The sequence below is a fragment of the Ahaetulla prasina genome, chromosome 4 (genome assembly GCF_028640845.1).
Source record: "Ahaetulla prasina isolate Xishuangbanna chromosome 4, ASM2864084v1, whole genome shotgun sequence".
Lineage (NCBI taxonomy): Eukaryota > Metazoa > Chordata > Lepidosauria > Squamata > Colubridae > Ahaetulla > Ahaetulla prasina.
The window spans coordinates 10,892,731-10,911,286 of NC_080542.1; the positions used below are offsets into that span (position 1 = coordinate 10,892,731).

An 18,556-nucleotide genomic window follows, 5' to 3' on the forward strand; every position below is an offset into this window, starting at 1 on the left:
CTCTCTCCCTCTCTGGCATTTCTGACCTCACCAGCTGAGTTGGCGACATTGGCTCTCTTGCACCCCAAGCTGTTGGTCAATGCTTGCTCCTGAGAGAAAACTATCATTGTTCATTATCCAGAGTCCAACAAGATTAGGGGAGGTATAAACAGTCTCTTCTATTGGAACAGACATAAATAATTAGCTGGATGCCCATGCTTCACTACGAAACCATGTGACCAGGCTCGATAAACTGTCGCTTAAAGCCTGAAACTTAATGTAGAATGTGTAACTCCGTAGCATCGGAGCGTGTTAATATAAGGCAACTGGCAGTTGGAACAGAGCGGGAGGGGAGTAGAATGTCCCAGCCCCCGGCCCAGATGTGTAATGCGCTGGCCATGCCCATGCCTGGTTTAGCAAAGGGGTAGCATCAGAGCATGTTAATATAAGGCAACTGGCAGTTGGAACAGAGTTTTTTTCAGGTGGGGAGGTGGAATAGAATGTCTAACTTCTTAGCATCAGTGTGTGTTAATATAACGCAACTGGCAGTTGGAACAGAGTTCTTTTCAGATGGTCCAGGGGAGTAAAACATCTCACTCTTTAGCATCAGAGCATGTGAATATAATATTGTATATGAAATACTAATGTTCTGATGGTCATTTTGAAAAATCCTTTCTTAGCGAGCACCTGGAAGCCAAGAGAAACATATGTGCCAAATTTCAACTTTGTAGGCTTTGCGGTTCTGGAGATTTTGTGATGATTGAGTGACATTTTGCTTATATAGAGAGAGAGATTAGGTGTATCCCATTTGTTGCTGAGAAAGGATGTGATAAGGTCAGCCAACTGATAAGTCAAGGTGAAGAAATTGGGGACAAATAACTCATGATACAGCTCTAAAAGGATTATAACCCAATCTATCTGACCTTATTTAAATACGGACAAGATAAACACACAATAATTGAAAAATATATGCTTTCAACATAGTAATACTTTCCAGATCTTATTTCTTTCTAAATAACATGGAATTTTTGAGACATAAGGAACATTGCTTTTCCATAAGTTCAGGGTTGGTCCATTAGGGATGCACTGTCTGGATCCATGCATTGGTAGGCAAGACTTTTAGATATTAGATTCTTGTTTTTCATGGCCAGATACAAGTTATTTCAGGAACATCCTTAACTCTGAAAGGCAGGGATGAAATCGACTTACCTTCCTTACCAGCTTGGAAGTCCCCACGCGCGCGTCACATGTGCGGGCAGACCTAATGTAAAAAACACATTACTTCCTGGTTTTATTAAGTAATACCCAGGTGGTGGGGTGTCACTGGTGGTTCGGCGATCGCTACCGGATCCCCGAACTACCGGCCACAATTGCTACCTGATCGCAAAATACTGCTAAAAGGGCATCTTATACATTGAGACTTAAGGTAACTCATTTTATCATTTTATCCTTGGTTGCTGGAACTGGGTATTTCCAGTTTAATGAAAAGAAGGACTAGGGGAAATGTGATAGCAGTGTTCCAATATCTCAGGGGCTGCCACAAAGAAGAGGGAGTCAAGCTATTCTCCAAAGCACCCGATGAGAATGTGTTTTTTTGTTGTTGTGAAAAATAAAAAACTTTTATATAATAAAAAGCAACAAAGCAACAAAGATGATTAGGGGACTGGAGGCTAAAACATATGAAGAACGGTTGCAGGAACTCAGTATGCCTAGTTTAATGAAAAGAAGGACTAGGGGAGACATGATAGCAGTGTTCCAATATCTCAGGGATTGCCACAAAGAAGAGGGAGTCAAACTATTCTCCAATGCACCCGAGGGTAGAACAAGAAGCAATGGGTGGAAACTAATCAAGGAGAGAAGCAACTTAGAACTGAGGAGAAATTTCCTGACAGTTAAAACAATTAATCAGTGGAACAACTTGCCTCCAGAAGTTGTAAATGCTCCAACACTGGAAGTTTTTAAAGAAGAGATTAGATAACCATTTGTCTGAAGTGGTATAGGGTTTCCTGCCTAAGCAGGGGGTTGGACTAGAAGACCTCCAAGGTCCCTTCCAACTCTGTTATTCTATTCCATATTCACATTCTAGCTGGAATATGCAGAGATGAGTAAACTGACATTTGAAATTAGAGATCAAGAAGATAAGCAATATTATAAAATATGGGATTTATTTTACCACTGGTTAGAAGAAAAGATATGTTAGAAAAGATAATATAAGATATATGTATGAAAGAGATGTTTATTTTGAGATTACACAAGAAGATATGTAAACACTCCTTCAGCACATTGTAATTGTTGGATGAGAATGTGTGTTTTTTTTGTTGTTGTGAAAAATAAAAAACTTTTATATAATTAAAAAAAAAAGAAGAAGCAATGGGTGGAAACTGATCAAGGAGAGAAGCAACTTAGAACTAAGGAGAAATTTCCTGACAATGAGAACAATTAATCAGTGAATTGAATTGAAAGGATTGATGGATTCAGATTTTTACGTAATATGGGAGAAATGGTACAATTGGATCGAAAATAGAAGGAAAAAAAGGGGATAGAACTCTAAATAGAATGTAAAAGTAGTATAAATGTATAGAACATAGGTGAATACTAATAGGAGGATATAAAAATGGTCACAGTCATGAGTAAGTGGTGAATAAGAATTGTTTAACTGTAAAAATAAAAAAAATAAAATAAAATTTAAAAAGAGAACACTTAATCAGTGAAACAACTTGCCTCCAGAATGGTCCAACACTGGAAGCTTTTAAGAAGATGTTGGACAACGCTTTGTCTGAAGTGGTGTAGGGTTTCCTGCCTAAGCAGGGGGTTGGACTAGAAGACCTCCAAGGTCCCTTCCAACTCTATTCTATTCTATTCTATTCTATTCTATTCTATTCTATTCTAACATATGTCATCTGCTCTACAGGTTGGGTGAACAAATTTAAGGAAAAATACTACATGGAGTGCCCAAATCAAACAGCCCCAACTGAATTTATCCTCTCTGGGTTTCCTTGTACAGAAGAATTAAAGGTCCCCTTGTTTCTCTTCTTCTCAACCATGTTTGCCCTCACCCTTTCTGGAAATTCTCTAATTATCTTGGTGGTGATCTCTGACCTTCAACTGCACAAGCCTATGTACTGGTTCCTCTGCCATCTCTCCATCCTGGACATGGCCTTCTCAGCTGTGGTGGTCCCCAAAGTGATGGCGGGATTCAGTTCCAGAGGAAAAATCATTTCTTTTCCCGGATGCGTAACGGAGGTCTTCTTTTTTAACTCTGTCGGGTGTGCAGAATGTTTTCTTTACACCTTGATGGGTTACGACCGCTTCTTGGCCATTTGTAAACCACTCCATTATACCAACATCATGAGCAGGAAGACCTGTCTCACCCTCTCCTTAGGTACCATAATTGGAGGCAGCCTCAATTCCGCATTTCAGACCTCGATCACTTTTCATGCACCTTACGGAGAGGACAATTACATTGACTATGTCTTCTGTGACATCCCATCCATCCTTAAGCTGGCCTGTGTGGACATAAAATTTAACGCATTGATGTTCATTGTTGACATGAACTTCATAACTATGACCTGCTTTCTCCTCATCCTAGCATCTTACGCTTACATCATCACAGCTATTTTGAAGATCACTAGCAGCGAAGGTCAACGCAGAGCCTTCTCCACGTGTACTGCCCATCTTACGGTCGTGTGCATTTATTTCCTGCCTGTGTTCTACCGTTATATGAAGCCAGCTTCTCAGGATTCCATGGACAGTGTCTTAAGCGTGTTCTATACCACTATCACCCCTTTGTTGAACCCACTAATATATACACTTCGGAACAAGGAGATGAAAACTGCTTTGGTGAAACTCTGGGTTGGTAATCCATAGTAAACAGCAGGAAGTAATTTTATGCAGCTTCTTTTCCAAAAACTCTACACTACTAACTAGAGCATACAAAACATTTGCCAGACCTATTCTCGAATACAGCTCATCAGTCTGGAACCCATACCACATCTCTGACATAAATACAATAGAATGCGTCCAGAAATATTTTACTAGAAGAGTTCTTCGCTCCTCCGAAAACAACAAAATACCTTATACCACCAGGCTTGAAATCCTGGGATTAGAAAACTTACAACTCCGTCGACTTCGACATGACTTGTGTTTAACACACAAAATCATTTATTGCAATATCCTTCCTGTAAATGACTACTTCAGCTTCAATCGCAATATTACAAGAGCAAAAAATAGAGTCAAGCTTAATGTCAACCGCTTCAAACTTGATTGCAGAAAATATGACTTCTGTAACAGAGTTGTTAATGCTTGGAACTCATTACCTGACTCCATAGTCTCTACTCAAAATCCCAAAATCTTCAACCAAAAACTGTCTACTATTGACCTCACCCCATTCCTAAGAGGGCTATAAGGGGCGTGCATAAGAGCACAAAAGTGCCTACCGTTCCTGTTGCCTATTGTTCCCTTTATTAATATAGCTGATGCATATTCTTTATATATATATATATGTTTTCTGAGGTTTTCGCGGGTGTTTGTATGTAGGTCTTTGGTTATTCGGGTTTTCTCCCACGTAAAATTGGAAGTGTCTTGGCGACGTTTCGACGAAGTCTCATTCGTCATCTTCAGGCTTCAGCTTCGTGCTTCTGGGAGCAATGTGTGATTGCAGCTGTTTCTTCCTTTTTAACTGCTAGTGGGGGTTTGAACTGATTGGGTGGGAGCTTGGCTGTGCCAAAGGAAGAAACAGCTGCAATCACACATTGCTCCCAGAAGCACGAAGCTGAAGCCTGAAGATGAAGAATGAGACTTCGTTCAAACGTCGCCAAGACACTTCCAATTTTACGCGGGAGAAAACCCAAATAACCAAAGACACACACACACACACACACACACACACATATATATATATATATATATATATATATATATATATATATATATATATATATATATATATATATTCTTCATGATATGTTTTTTTACTTATGACAATGTTTGTGTATACTGTTGTGACAAAATGAAATTTAAAAAAAAGTATACCCAAGACATTTTTTAAACTTTTTTTTTTAAAAAGAAATATGGTGAATAGTCAAGTTGATGACATCATTTCCAGATGGAATTCAAACTAGTTTAGTTTAGTTTAGTTTAATTTAGTTTAGTTTAGTTTAGTTTAATTTAATTTAATTTAGTATACTGTAGTGTACTGTAGTGTAGTGTAGTTCAGTTTAGTTCAGTTTAGTTTATTTTCATTGCACCTCATACAATGAAATTAAATGCCATCTTCAGTGTACATTATTTGTATAAAAACACACATCCTTCACATTCTAGACACTGGGTACACTGGGTATGCCTAGTTGAATGAAAAGAAGGACTAGGGGAGACATGATGGCGGTGTTCCAATGTCTCAGAGGCTGCCACAAAGAAGAGGGAGTCGGGCAGTTCTCCAAAGCACCTGAGGGCCGGACAAGAAGCAACGGGTATGATAAAGATATGAACAAATAATGGCTACCAACCTGCCTTCCCTTGAGGACCTGTCTACTGCACGAATCAAGAAAAGGGCCGTGAAAATATTTACAGATCCCTCACATCCTGAACAAAAACTGTTTCAACTCCTACCCTCAAAATGACGCTATAGAGCACTGCACACCAGAACAACTAGACACAAGGACAGTTTTTTCCCGAAGGCCATCACTCTGCTAAACAAATAATTCCCTCAACACTGTCAAACTATTTACTAAATCTGCACTACTATTAATCTTCTCATCGTTCCCATCACTAATCTCTTTCCACTTATGACTGTATGACTGTAAAGTTTGTTGCTGGCAATCCTTATGATTTATATTGATATATTGACCATCATTTGTGTTGTAAATGTTGTACCTTGATGAACGTATCTTTTCTTTTATGTACACTGAGAGCATATGCACCAAGACAAATTCCTTGTGTGTCCAATCACACTTGGCCAATAAAAAAAAAATTCTATTCTAAAACAGAAGGCTTTTATATAACTATTTTTGATAAGATTTTAACAGGTCCTGATGACAATTTGATTAGGAAATTGTATGGATATTTATTAGAGGAAAAATTGGGGGAAGAACAAGTAAAAGAGACAATAATTGCTTGGGGGAGGAACTTTGGCCATGGGACAGATCTAGAAGCCTGACAGAAATTATGGATGTATAATTATAAAATGACAATGTCTGCAGCATATAAAGAGAATTTGTATAAGATGTTTTACAGGTGGCATTTACCCCCCCAACCCAACAAGAATTGCCAAAATGTTCAAGGATAAATCTGTAAAATGTTAAAAGTGTCATCAGATACCTGGATCATATTACCATATGTGGTGGACATGCGTTGAAGCGAAAAGATATTGGACTAAAATACACACATGGTTGGAGAAAATGATTAAAAAGCACATAGATTTTAAGCCAGAAGTCTTTCTGTTGGGAATTATTCCCGAGATATATACTAGAGATGTAAAATATTTGGTTGTGAATATTATTACAGCAGCCAGGATTGTGTTTGCTAAAAATTGGAAAAATGAGAAATTACCTTTGCAAGACGAAATAATCAGGAAGATGATGGAATGTGCAGAGATGAGTAAATTGACATTTGAAATTAGGGATCAAGAAGATAAGCAATATTATAAAATATGGGATTTATTTTACCACTGGTTAGAAGAAAAGATATGTTAGAAAAAATAATATAAGATATATATATGAAAGAGATATTTTGAGATTACACAAGAAGATATGTAAACACCCCTTCAGCACATTGTAATTGTTCGATGAGAATGTGTTTTTTTTGTTGTTGTGAAAAATAAAAAACTTTTATATAATAAAAAGCAACAAAGCAACAAAGCAACAAAGCAACAAAGATGATTAGGGGACTGGAGGCTAAAACATATGAAGGACGGTTGCAGGAACTCGGTATGCCTAGTTTAATGAAAAGAAGGACTAGGGGAGACATGATAGCAGTGTTCCAATATCTCAGGGGTTGCCACAAAGAAGAGGGAGTCAAACTATTCTCCAAAGCACCTGAGGGTAGAACAAGAAGCAATGGGTGGAAACTAATCAAGGAGAGAAGCAACTTAGAACTAAGGAGAAATTTCCTGACAGTTAGAACAATTAATCAGTGGAACAACTTGCCTGCAGAAGTTGTAAATGCTCCAACACTGGAAATTTTTAAGAAAATGTTGGATAGCCATTTGTCTGAAATAGTGTAGGGTTCCCTGCCTGGGCAGGGGGTTGGACTAGAAGACCTCCAAGGTCCCTTCCAACTTTGATATTATTATTATTATTAAAAAAAAGAAGAAGGAGCAATGGGTGGAAACTGATCAAGGAGAGAGGCAACTTAGAACTAAGGAGAAATTTCCTGACAGTGAGAACAATTAATCAGTGAATTGAATTGAAAGGATTGATACATTCAGATTTTTACGTAATATGGGAGAAATGGATCAAATTGGATCAAAAATAGAAGGAAAAAAGGGGATAGAACTCTAAATAGAATGTAAATGTAGTATAAATGTATAGAACATAGGTGAATACTAATAGGAGGATATAAAAATGGTCACAGTCATGTGTAAGCGGTGAATAAGAATTGTTTAACTGTAAAAACTTAATAAAAAAATAAAATAAAACTTTAAAAGAGTACAATTAATCAGTGAAACAACTTGCCTCCAGAATGCACCAACACTGGAAGTTTTTAAGAAGAGATTGAACAGGCATTTGTCTGACCTAGTATATGGTTTCCTGCCTAAGCAGCGGGTTGGACTAGAAAACCTCCAAGGTCCCTTCCAACTCTGTTATTCTATTCTATTCTATTCTAAACTAAACTATACATACTCTACTCTACTCAACTCTACTCTACTTTATTCTACTCTACTCTACTCTACTCTTGAATTGAAACCCCTGACATTGCATTAATATTGCAATTACTATTGCAATATTGCATTAGAATTCAATATTCAATAGGGCCGGTTTAGCTCTGCCTGGTAAGGCCTGTTATTAAGAACACAAAGCCTGCAATTACTGCAGGTTCGAGCCCGGCCCAAGGTTGACTCAGCCTTCCATCCTTTATAAGGTAGGTAAAATGAGGACCCAGATTGTTGGGGGGGCAATAAGTTGACTTTGTAAATATATACAAATAGAATGAGACTATTGCCCTATACATTGTAAGCCGCCCTGAGTCTTCGGAGAAGGGCGGGGTATAAATGTAAAACAAACAAAAAAATATATATATATATAGTTACTGATCTGGGTTAGAAGCTGTTTTTCAGCCTATTTGTCCATGTTTTTATTATCTTGTACCATCTGCCAGATGGTAATAGTTTAAAAAAAGGGTGCCCAAGATGAGATGGACCTTTAAGAATGTTTTGAACTTTCTTAAGGCAGCAGGAGCTATAAAACTCTCCCAAAGAGGGGAGAGGGCAACCGATGATCCTCTGGGCAATGACATTAACCCTCTGGAGCAATTATTTAATTGGCAAACCATACACAGGTGCAGTAAGTTAGAATAAAACTTCCTGTATTCATAGTCAAGTTTATATTTCTATCTGTTATCTTATACATGCTTGACAAATAAATAAATAAAAATAATAATGAAATAATAATGATGAGGATGTTATCCATTCAGCCATGTCCTACTCTTGACAATTCTATGGGCCAGGTCTCTCAACATATTGCACTACTTCTTTGTGGTTTTTTATGCGCTGGCTGGTGTCAGCTTTGATGGTATCCAAACATCATGTTCTTTGGTGAGTTGGTTTCCTTTTATTGCTAGCTCTTCTAAACGTAATTGTTTTTTTCCAGTCAATTCCCCCACCTGGCATGGCCAAAATATGTCAGATGAAAGGTTTTTTTACAACCCGACTTGCTTGTTGTTCACCTCTGATGTCCAAGAAATATACAAGAACCTTCCCCAGTTCCACAGCTCAAACAAGTCAATTTTCTTACTGTCTTGCCTTGCTTTTTTAACTTTCACAATCAAATGTAGCTACGAGGAGCAGAACAGAGTGAATTAACCTACATTAGTTCAGATTTATAGTAAGGGAATACTTCTTTGGATACAGTGAAGGGTGTATTTTGCTGAGATTTTTGTGCAAATCATGACAAACAGAGGTGCATATAGCTCCCTCCCTTTTTTTGCGATTATAAATCCATACAAAATCCATTTTCCTAGTCCTTTTCTCCCATTAGAATCACAGTTAAAAACAACAACAGGGTATCTTCCAAAGCAAAATTAACATAGAATCATAGACGCAAATGAAAAATATTATTTATTTAATTTATATGTAATATGTAATCAAAAAAAGTTGGGCCATAAGAAAGGCTGAGTGCCAAAGAATTGAGGCCTTTGAACTCTGGTGCTGGAGCAGACTCTTGCAAGTCCCTTGGACAGCCAGGCCAACAAACCAGTCAGTCCTAGAGGAGATCAACCCTGACTGCTCTTTAGAAAGCCAGATCCTGAAGATGAAACTCAAATATTTTGGCCACCTCATGAGAAGGAAGGACTCACTGGAGAAGAGCCTAATGCTGGGAACTATTGAGGGGAAAAGAAGAAGAGGATGACAGAGAACGAGGTGGCTGGATGGAGTCACTGAAGCAGTAGGCATGAGCTTAAATGGACTCCAGAGGATGGTAGAGGACAGGAAGGCCTGGAGGAATGTTGTCCATGGGGTCACGATGGGTCAGACATGACTTCACAACTAACAACAAAAAAAATGTAATCAAAAAGGGAGTATTATTTCACAAGACCAGATCATATATATATTAGCAGTGCATTTTTAGTATTGCATATCCATAAATTAACCGAACCCCTCCATTTCTTGCTAAAATAACATGCATCATATCCAGAACAGATCCAAATTACATGAGATAATAATGTTTGTTTTCCTGGAAGAAATATCTATCTGGTTCAGTTCCAAGCCAGGAAAAAGACACTGGATACAAAATGGAGTCTGATTGGAAAGAGGGTCCATTTATTGATGAACAGGACTGTTAGGTCTGGACACAAAACAAGAGGCAGGATGATTGGAATGAAGTAAAACAAACATTCATTTCAGGCAACAGGAACAACAACAAAAATAACTACAAACTGAGAATTGCCCAAGGCTGCAGCTCTTTTTACAGGGAGCTGTCCAGCCTGTCAGCCCACGGACACTTGTTCATTTTCCCACTGGAGAAAATGACCCAATGAGTGAAGGCTGATATAAGACTCACTCCTACTTGCATATTCAACAATGACCACATAGGTTTGAGGTCCTGGGCAACTGACCACATGGAGTTGAGAGTGGATGGCTTTTATACCTTCTCTTCGGCCTTGCACTTGAACTTCCTGTTCCTGTGCAAGAACAGATATCCTATTGGCTGTTGTAAGGGTCAGAGCTGGCTCTGTAGGTTGTGTGAGCTCCCAGGTTTGGTTGAAGTTTGGACTGCTGATGCAATGAAGGGATGTTGGGCAATTCATTTTGTGGCTGAGGGCTAATCCTATCTTTGCTTATGAATAGAGCTATCTATCTCTTTATCTCTTAAGTGCTGACATCTGCTGTGGGCTATTAAGGAAGGTGGCGGCTGCTTTTCAAGAGCATGTTTCTCCATTTCTCATCCAGGGAAATATAATATACTGCCTTCTTAATATTTCTCAAAATATTTCATTCTTCTAGGAGAGTGGTGGATGCTAACTTTCTACAGTTTTATCTGTATAGCTAGTGATGATCCATGACTAGAGTAGAAAGCCTAATTTAGTGTAAGAGAAGTGTAAGAAAAAGCAGGAAAGAGACAAGATGGATCATGGATTTTAAAATGAGAACAACATTATGATTAATTAAGGGAAAAACAGACATTCAATCTCTGCATTTTAGAGAAGAAGAAAAATAATCCGAATAATAAGACAGAAAAATGAATTGAGCAGTCAGCTCTGGAATAAAATAATCCTTCTGAATTAATTCCCATTGGAAACAATAGGATCTCAACTCATGGCTAATTGATATTTTTTATCATTATGTGTGCAAACTTTCAAACTCACCGATTGTTTGAAATTAATTTTTTTCCGGGGGGGGGAGTTTCTGAGCAGTTTTAATTGCCTTTCTCCTAAATCAACCACATTTTAAAATAACATTTACCAACTCTAGGGAATAAAAGCAAACCGTTCACTGAAGATGCAATGTTATAAAAAGATGTGGAAACGAAAGAGTCTAACTGCTCCTACCTGGAGATACAAAGAAGTACGTTTCATAGCAGTCTTCCAATATTTGAGGGGCTGCCACAAAGAAGAAGGGGTCAATCTATTCTCCAAAGCACCTGAAGGCAAGACAAGAAACAATGGATGGAAACTAATCAAGGAGAGGACCAACCTGGAACTACGGAGAAATGTCCTGACAGTGAGAACAATTAACCAGTGGAACATCTTGCCTCCAGAAGTTGTGGGTGCTCCAACACTGGAAGTTTTTAAGAAGAGATTGGACAGGCATTTGTCTTATCTAGTATACGGTTTCCTGCCTGAGCAGAAGGCTAGTCTAGAAGACCTCCAAGGCCCCTTCCAACTCTGTTATTCTGTTATTCTGACTCTGCCTAATTCTTCACATCACATCCAGAGTTCGTATTGAGCAGGAGTTAGTAAGAACTTCAGAAGAGAAACCCAAATATCTCTAGCTGTATCTCACAATAATGAAATGATTATTTTTTTTTAAAAACTGCAATTATATTTGTTGGAATTTTTGCAATTAATTATACCAGCTGAAGTTTAGAAGCAAAAAGTCTGAGGCCTTTGCCTTCAGGCTCAGTTTAGAATTCATCTTGGAGCAACTAAAAATGCATTGCTGTCCATCAAGAGGAAGTTCATCTGTTTTCCATGAAGTGCTCAGTGAGTCTTCTGAACAGAAAGAGAACTAAAAGTTATAAGATTACGAGTTAAGAAGCAAATCATTCAGAGGTGGTATTCAGTAGTTCGGACCGGTTCAGGCGAACCGGTAGCACCAACAATCGGTCGGCTCCACCCACCCACCTCTGCTCTATCCTGTTCTTTATTTCCTGCTTTGTAGCTCATCTTGATCCTGTGGCACAGTTGATTTCCTCACTGTTCTACTTACCATTGCTGACTTGGAAGGTAAGCAGCTTAGCTTCTAAATGCTCCATTTTCAACACTGCGTGCAAGTGCCTTAGGCGCACATGTGTGCATGTGCAAAGCGCACACTCAGTGAACCAGTTGTTAAACCGACAGCATTCCACCTCTGAAATCATTCAAAAACTCCATCAGGATTTTCCAGAAACATCATTAGAAATATTCTCATTTCTACCCTTCCAGTACAATTTCACACAGGCAAACTTATCCTGTTTGGGGAGGAGGGGGAAGAGACTTGAATTAAATCATGCCTTCCCTGAGATGTTATTTACTTATTAATTTCTCAGATTGTTAAACCACAGAGGGATTCTGGATGGCATACATTGTACAAAATCTTATGTGCAATGCTATTTTCCACACTGTGTGATGATCGATGAGCCTTCGGGAATTTCAACATAGTTAGTAAAAGGTATATTAAAGGTAAAGGTAAAGGTTCCCCCACACATGCGTGCTAGTTGTTCCCGACTCTAGGGGGCGGTGCTCATCTCCGTTTCAAAGCCAAAGAGCCAGTGCTGTCCGAAGACGTCTCCATGGTCATGTGGCCGGCATGACTCAACGCCAAAGGCGGACAGAACACTGTTACCTTCCCACCGAAGGTGGTCCCTATTTTTTACATGCTTTCGAACTGCTAGGTTACCAGAAGCTGGGACAAGTAACGGGAACTCTCTCCATTACGGAGCGCTAGGGATTCAAACCGTTGAATTGCCGACCTTCTGATCGACAAGCTCAGCATCTTAGCCACTGAGCCACCTTGAAAAGTATATTAGGCTAATGCAAATGATTTTCTTTGTGGTCATTTGAGGACAGATGTTTTTCAACTTGTATATGGACTATATATGTGCGTACGAAATAAAAACGTGGGCTGGATCCTGTCCTTCATATTTTCACATCAAAATTTTTCCAACTAATATATAGGAAGAACTGCATGATTTCCATCAGCAGGGTAAGAGATGATGTGTTTCTAATCCCTTACTGAAAACTGAAAAATAAACAGCTCTCTCTCTCTCTCTTCATCATGCTTAGAAGCAATGATATTATATAGATTTATGTGTCAAAGGAAGAGTTGACAAATGGGCATGATCTCCTTAGAGAATATTTGCAAGATCTGCAAAATTTAAGTACACTGTCAATGCCCTCTCACATGTTTCCCCGAACATAAGACCCTGTCTTATATATATTTTTGAACCCCAAAATAAGCACTTGGCCTTATTTTCAGGGAGGCCTTATTATTTTGGGGCGGGTGGAGCAAGACAGGGCTCCTCTTACCGTCTTAACTGATTTCCAGCTCTGTCTTCCTAACCAGAGGAAATGGCGGGGACTGGCTGCGCATGCATTTAAATATTTTTGAGGAGGGCTTATTTTAGGAGGGCTTATTATCTGGGGAGGTCTTATTTTGAGGAAAACAGGGTAACTGTTTTTGGATAATTGAAAACGAAAATTCTATTCTACTCTACTCTACTCTACTTTGTTCTATTCTATTCTATTCTATTCTATTCTATTCTATTATTCTATACAATTGAATTGAAAACTCCTGACATTGCATTAATATTGCACTATACAGTAGAATGCAGTATAGTTACTGATCTGGGATAGAAAGAATAGATCTATTTGATTCTATAACGTATCTCATCTGCTCCACAGGTTGGGTGAACAAAAGGAAAACAAAAGTGCTACATGGAGTGTCCAAATCAAACAGCCCCAAATGAATTCATCCTCTCTGGGTTTCCTTGTACAGAAGACCTAAAGCTTCCCTTGATTCTCTTCTTCTCCGTCATTTTTGCCCTCACTCTTTGTGGAAATTCTCTGATCATCTTGGTGGTGATCACTAACCTTCAACTGCACAAGCCCATGTATTGGTTCCTCTGTCATCTCTCCATCCTCGACATGGCCTTCTCAGCAGTGGTGGTCCCCAAAGTGACTGCAGGATTCACCCAGCCGGAAAAGATCATTTCCTTCTCTGGGTGCGTCTCACAGGTATTCTTTCTGAACTCGGTTGGGTGTACCGAGTGTTTTCTTTACACCGTGATGGCTTATGACCGCTTCTTGGCCATTTGTAAGCCACTCCATTATGGCAACCTCATGGGTTCGAAAGCCTGTCTCCTTCTCTCCTTGGGTACCATAATTGGAGGGACGCTCCACTCTTCCCTCCAGACCTCTCTTACCTTTCATTTGCCTTATGGAGAGAACAACCGTATTGACTATATCTTCTGCGATATTCCGTCCATTCTGAAGCTGGCTTGCGTTGAGATACAGTTTATAGAAATGGTTATCATCATCGACATGGGCTTTGTGACAATCACCTGCTTTCTCCTCATCCTAGCATCTTACGCTTACATCATCACCGCCATTTTGAAGATCAGTAGCAGTGAAGGACGACACAGAGCCTTCTCTACTTGCTCTGCCCACCTTACTGTGGTGGTCATATACTACCTGCCCTTGTTTTCTCGTTATTTGAGACCGGCTTCTCGGGACATCATGGAGAGTGTGGTTTGCGTGTTCTACACCACCATCACCCCTTTGTTGAACCCCATAATATACACATTTAGGAACAAAGAGATGAAAACCGCTCTGGTGAAACTCTGGAGGTGGGAATCCTGAGTAGATTGCTACAGGTGTGTGTACCATGTATTTTTATTTTTTATTTATTTTATTTTATTTATTTTGTCATAGCAATATACATAAGCATCACACAAAAAGATTATATAGTATATAAACATATATATGAGGAAATATAAGGAAGTATAAGTATGTAGGTCTTTGGTTATTCTGGTTTTCTCCCATGTAAAATTGGAAGTATCTTGGCGACGTTTCAACGAAGTCTCATTCGTCATCTTCAGGCTTCAGCTTCGTGCTTCTGGGAGCAAGCACGAAGCTGAAGCCTGAAGATGATGAATGAGACTTCGTCAAAATGTCGCCAAGACACTTCCAATTTTACGCGGGAGAAAACCCGAATAACCAAAGACCTACATACAAACACCCGCGAAAACCTCAGAAAACAAGTATAAGTAAGTATATATATATATATATATATAGGTAGGCACGTTTGTGCTCTTATGCACACCCCTTATAGTCCTCTTAGGAATGGGGTGAGGTCAATAGTAGATAGTTTTTGGTTAAAGCTTTTGGGATTATGAGAAGAGACCACAGAGTCAGGTAATGTGTTCCAAGCACTGATAACTCTGTTACAGAAGTCGTATTTTCTGCAATCTAGATTGAAGCGGTTAACATTAAGTTTAAATCTATTGGTTGCTCTTGTATTATTGCAATTGAAGCTGAAGTAGTCTTTAACTGGAAGGACATTACAATAGATGATTCTATGAGTTAAACTCAGATCTTGTTGAAGGCGATGGAGTTCTAAGTTTTCTAAACCTAGGATTTCAAGTCTGGTGGGATAAGGTATATTGTTGTTTTCAGAGGAGTGGAGAACTCTTCTTGCAAAATATTTCTGCACACGTTCAATCGTATTGATGTCAGAAATGTGGTATGGGTTCCAGATAGGCGAGCTGTATTCAAGAATTGGCCTAGCAAATGTTTTATATGCTCTGGTTAGTAGTGAAGTGTTTTTGAAAAAGAAGCTACACAAGATTAGATTTACAACTCTTAGAGCCTTTGCTATGTATTGCAGTGGGCTTTGGCACTTAGATCATTAGATATGAAAACTCCGAGGTCTTTAACAGGGTGGGGGTCATCTGTAAGCTAATGTCCATCAAGCATGTACTTAGTGTTTAGGTTCTTTTTTCCAATATGTAAGACTGAGCATTTGCTGGTTGAGATTTCGAGTTGCCAAGTTTTATGTGAACTCTAATTTACTTTACTGTGCAGATGAGGATGTGCAGATGAGAATAGTGTTGGAGCTGGAGGATGGGGAGGGGCCATGTCTCCCATGACAGCCAACCTGACCATGGGAGAACCTGATGTTAAATTATTTGAATCCCACTACTGTCTCCAACATCTTCTATTTTCAACATCATCAACAACAACAACAACAACAACAAAGAACAATTCAAAAACTAGAATCTCATGTGTTTCTCTGACTTGGAAGGATTTAAGAATCTTATTTAAGATCATACTTTACACTTCTGAATACTGAAATATTCCCAGGAGGAAAACCTCAGATTTTCTCAGTTCTTGCTATGAATTCACCTATGAAAATCTGAATTTGCCAGAGAGGACTATTGTATGAATGGGGTGTGAAAATCAAACAGGCTGGACTGAATTTGTCCTTTTGGGTGTTCCATATCCTCAACAGTTCTATATCCCCTTGTTCCTCTTATTTCTGCTTGTCTATTTACTCTTGGTAACTGGGAATATTCTGATCTTGTTGACTGTAGCATCTAAACCCAACTTGCAGAAACCAATGTATTAGTTTCTCTGCCATTTAGCTGTCATGGATATTTCAGTATCCGCCATAGTGGTCCCAAAGGTGCTCAGTGGGTTTGTGGAAGGAGGACGAGTTATTTCTTTTGGAGGCTGTCTGACCCAGCATTTCTTCTACCACTTGGTGGCCTGCTCAGAGTTCTTCCTCTACACTATCATGGCCTACGACCACTTCCTGGCCATCTGTAAGCCTCTTCATTACAACATCCTGATGAATCAGAGAATGTGCCTCTGTCTTTCCCTGGGCATGTGGTTTGGTGGCTATGTGCCTTCCATCATGGTTACCTCAGTCTCCTACAGCTTGCCTTATGGATACAAGAATGAGGTGAACTTCATCGTTTGTGAAATCCTTTCCCTGTTAAAATTGGCGTTCTCGGATACCTGGTTCCAGGAGATCTTTACCTTGTTGATATTGGCTTAGTAACCATCCTCTGTATCTTCCTCATTGCGATGTCATACATGTATATCGTCACTACCGTATTGAAAATCCTCTCAGCTGAAGGACAGCAACGGGCTTGTTCTTCTCACCTCATGGTGGTGATGATCTGCTACGTTCCTGTAGCTTTCAATTATTTGAGACGAGAGACTCAGGATCTTCTCAGTGGGATGATAGGTCTCTTCTATACCACCTGGACGCCGTTCCTTAACCCGCTCATTTATACCTTAAGGAACAAGGAGATGAAAGATTCCATGCTGAGCCTGAGCTATAGGATTAAATTCTAAACAGTATTCCGAAGATCTGAGGAAGGATCCCAGAAAGGGTTTTCTTTTCTACAGCTATTGTTAAAACCACAGTGAGAATGAGTAAAAGTTTCAAATTGTAAAATGCATGTTATTGCTTTGTAAACTGACCATTCTTCATAATTCCTCTCAACTGCATTCACACAGTGCACAAGACTTGGAAAGACTGAGCAGATGGGTTACAACTAGGGGTGCCCAACCTGTGGGCCATGGCCCATTAGTGGGCCATGAGGGGTTTGCAACTGGGCTGTGGAAATGGGTGGCAAGTGGACGCACCTGTGCGAGCATCCTCACTTGCATGAGCAGTGGGCGAGTACATGTCCACATGCTCCATTTGCATGAGTGGCAGATATGAATAGGACAGGACAGGACAGGACAGGACAGGATAGGATAGGATAGGAGTTGGAAGCAGGGGTGAAATGCTCCCGGTTCGGACTGGATCGCGCGATCCGGTAACGATGGGGACGGATAGTTCGGAGAACCAGTAGCAAAAATCCCTGCCCCCCCCCCGCCATGCCTCGTTGTTCCTCTTCTCTGTCCCTCTCGGTGGTGATATAGCTGCAAACGGCCTTAAATGACTGCCGCAGAGCTTCAAAGGGCCGCACTACAGCTGATCAGCGCTGTAGGCAGCTAGTAGACCAGTGCCTCTATTTTTAAGGAAGGTAGACTGGTGCCTATCAATAAAAGGCAATTAGTAGACCGGGGCCTTTATTTTTAAAGAAGGTAGACCGGTGCCTGCAAAAAAAAGGCAGTTGGTAGACCAGGGCCTCTATTTTTAAAGAAGGTAGACCGGTGCCTGCCAAGTTTTGTATAGTTTATTGTTTTTATTATTTATTATTATTGACCATGCCCATTCAGTCACCTGACCACCAAGCCACACCCATCAATTAATCCACGCCCACAGAACCGGGAGGGAAAATTTTTAGATTTCACCCCTGGTTGGAAGGCACTTTGGAGGTCTTCTAGTCCATCCCCTTGCTTAGATAGGAAACCCTACACCACTTCAGGCAAACAGTTATTCAACATCTTCTTTAAAACTTCCAATGTTGGAGCATTCACAACTTCTGGAGGCACGTTGTTCTACTGATTAATTGTTCTAACTGTCAAACTGCTGGCTGCCGGCAGTCACCAGAAGTAGCTTGCAATGCTGCATTTTAACCACTGCACCACAACAGCATCCCAGGAAGGCTTTTCTCTTCTAAAACTATTATTAAACTATAGAGAGAAAGAGAAAAGATCAAATGGTCAAATGTTATGTTATTGGTTTCTACGTGGATCATTCTACACAGTTCCATTCAATGGTGTTCACACAACATAGAAGGTCAAGAAAGTGTGTACATGCATT

At 39.6% G+C, this 18,556-nt stretch overlaps 2 protein-coding genes across 2 annotated transcripts; both read left to right on the top strand.

Moving 5' to 3' along the window:
* Positions 1-2,922: 2,922 nt before the first annotated feature.
* LOC131197894 (olfactory receptor 10G6-like) lies at positions 2,923-3,846 on the top strand. Its single transcript, XM_058182397.1, has one exon. It carries the CDS (start codon positions 2,923-2,925, stop codon positions 3,844-3,846), a length of 924 nt encoding a protein of 307 aa, XP_058038380.1.
* Positions 3,847-13,767: 9,921 nt separating this feature from the next.
* On the top strand, positions 13,768-14,691 carry LOC131197895 (olfactory receptor 10G6-like). The gene has a single exon (XM_058182399.1). It carries the CDS (start codon positions 13,768-13,770, stop codon positions 14,689-14,691), a length of 924 nt encoding a protein of 307 aa, XP_058038382.1.
* The last annotated feature ends 3,865 nt before the right edge of the window (positions 14,692-18,556 follow it).

Excerpts from the sequence above, each read along its gene's own strand:
- LOC131197894 (XM_058182397.1), top strand. The coding sequence starts at position 2,923 with ATGGAGTGCCCAAATCAAACAGCCCCAACTGAATTTATCCTCTCTGGG.
- LOC131197895 (XM_058182399.1), top strand. The coding sequence starts at position 13,768 with ATGGAGTGTCCAAATCAAACAGCCCCAAATGAATTCATCCTCTCTGGG.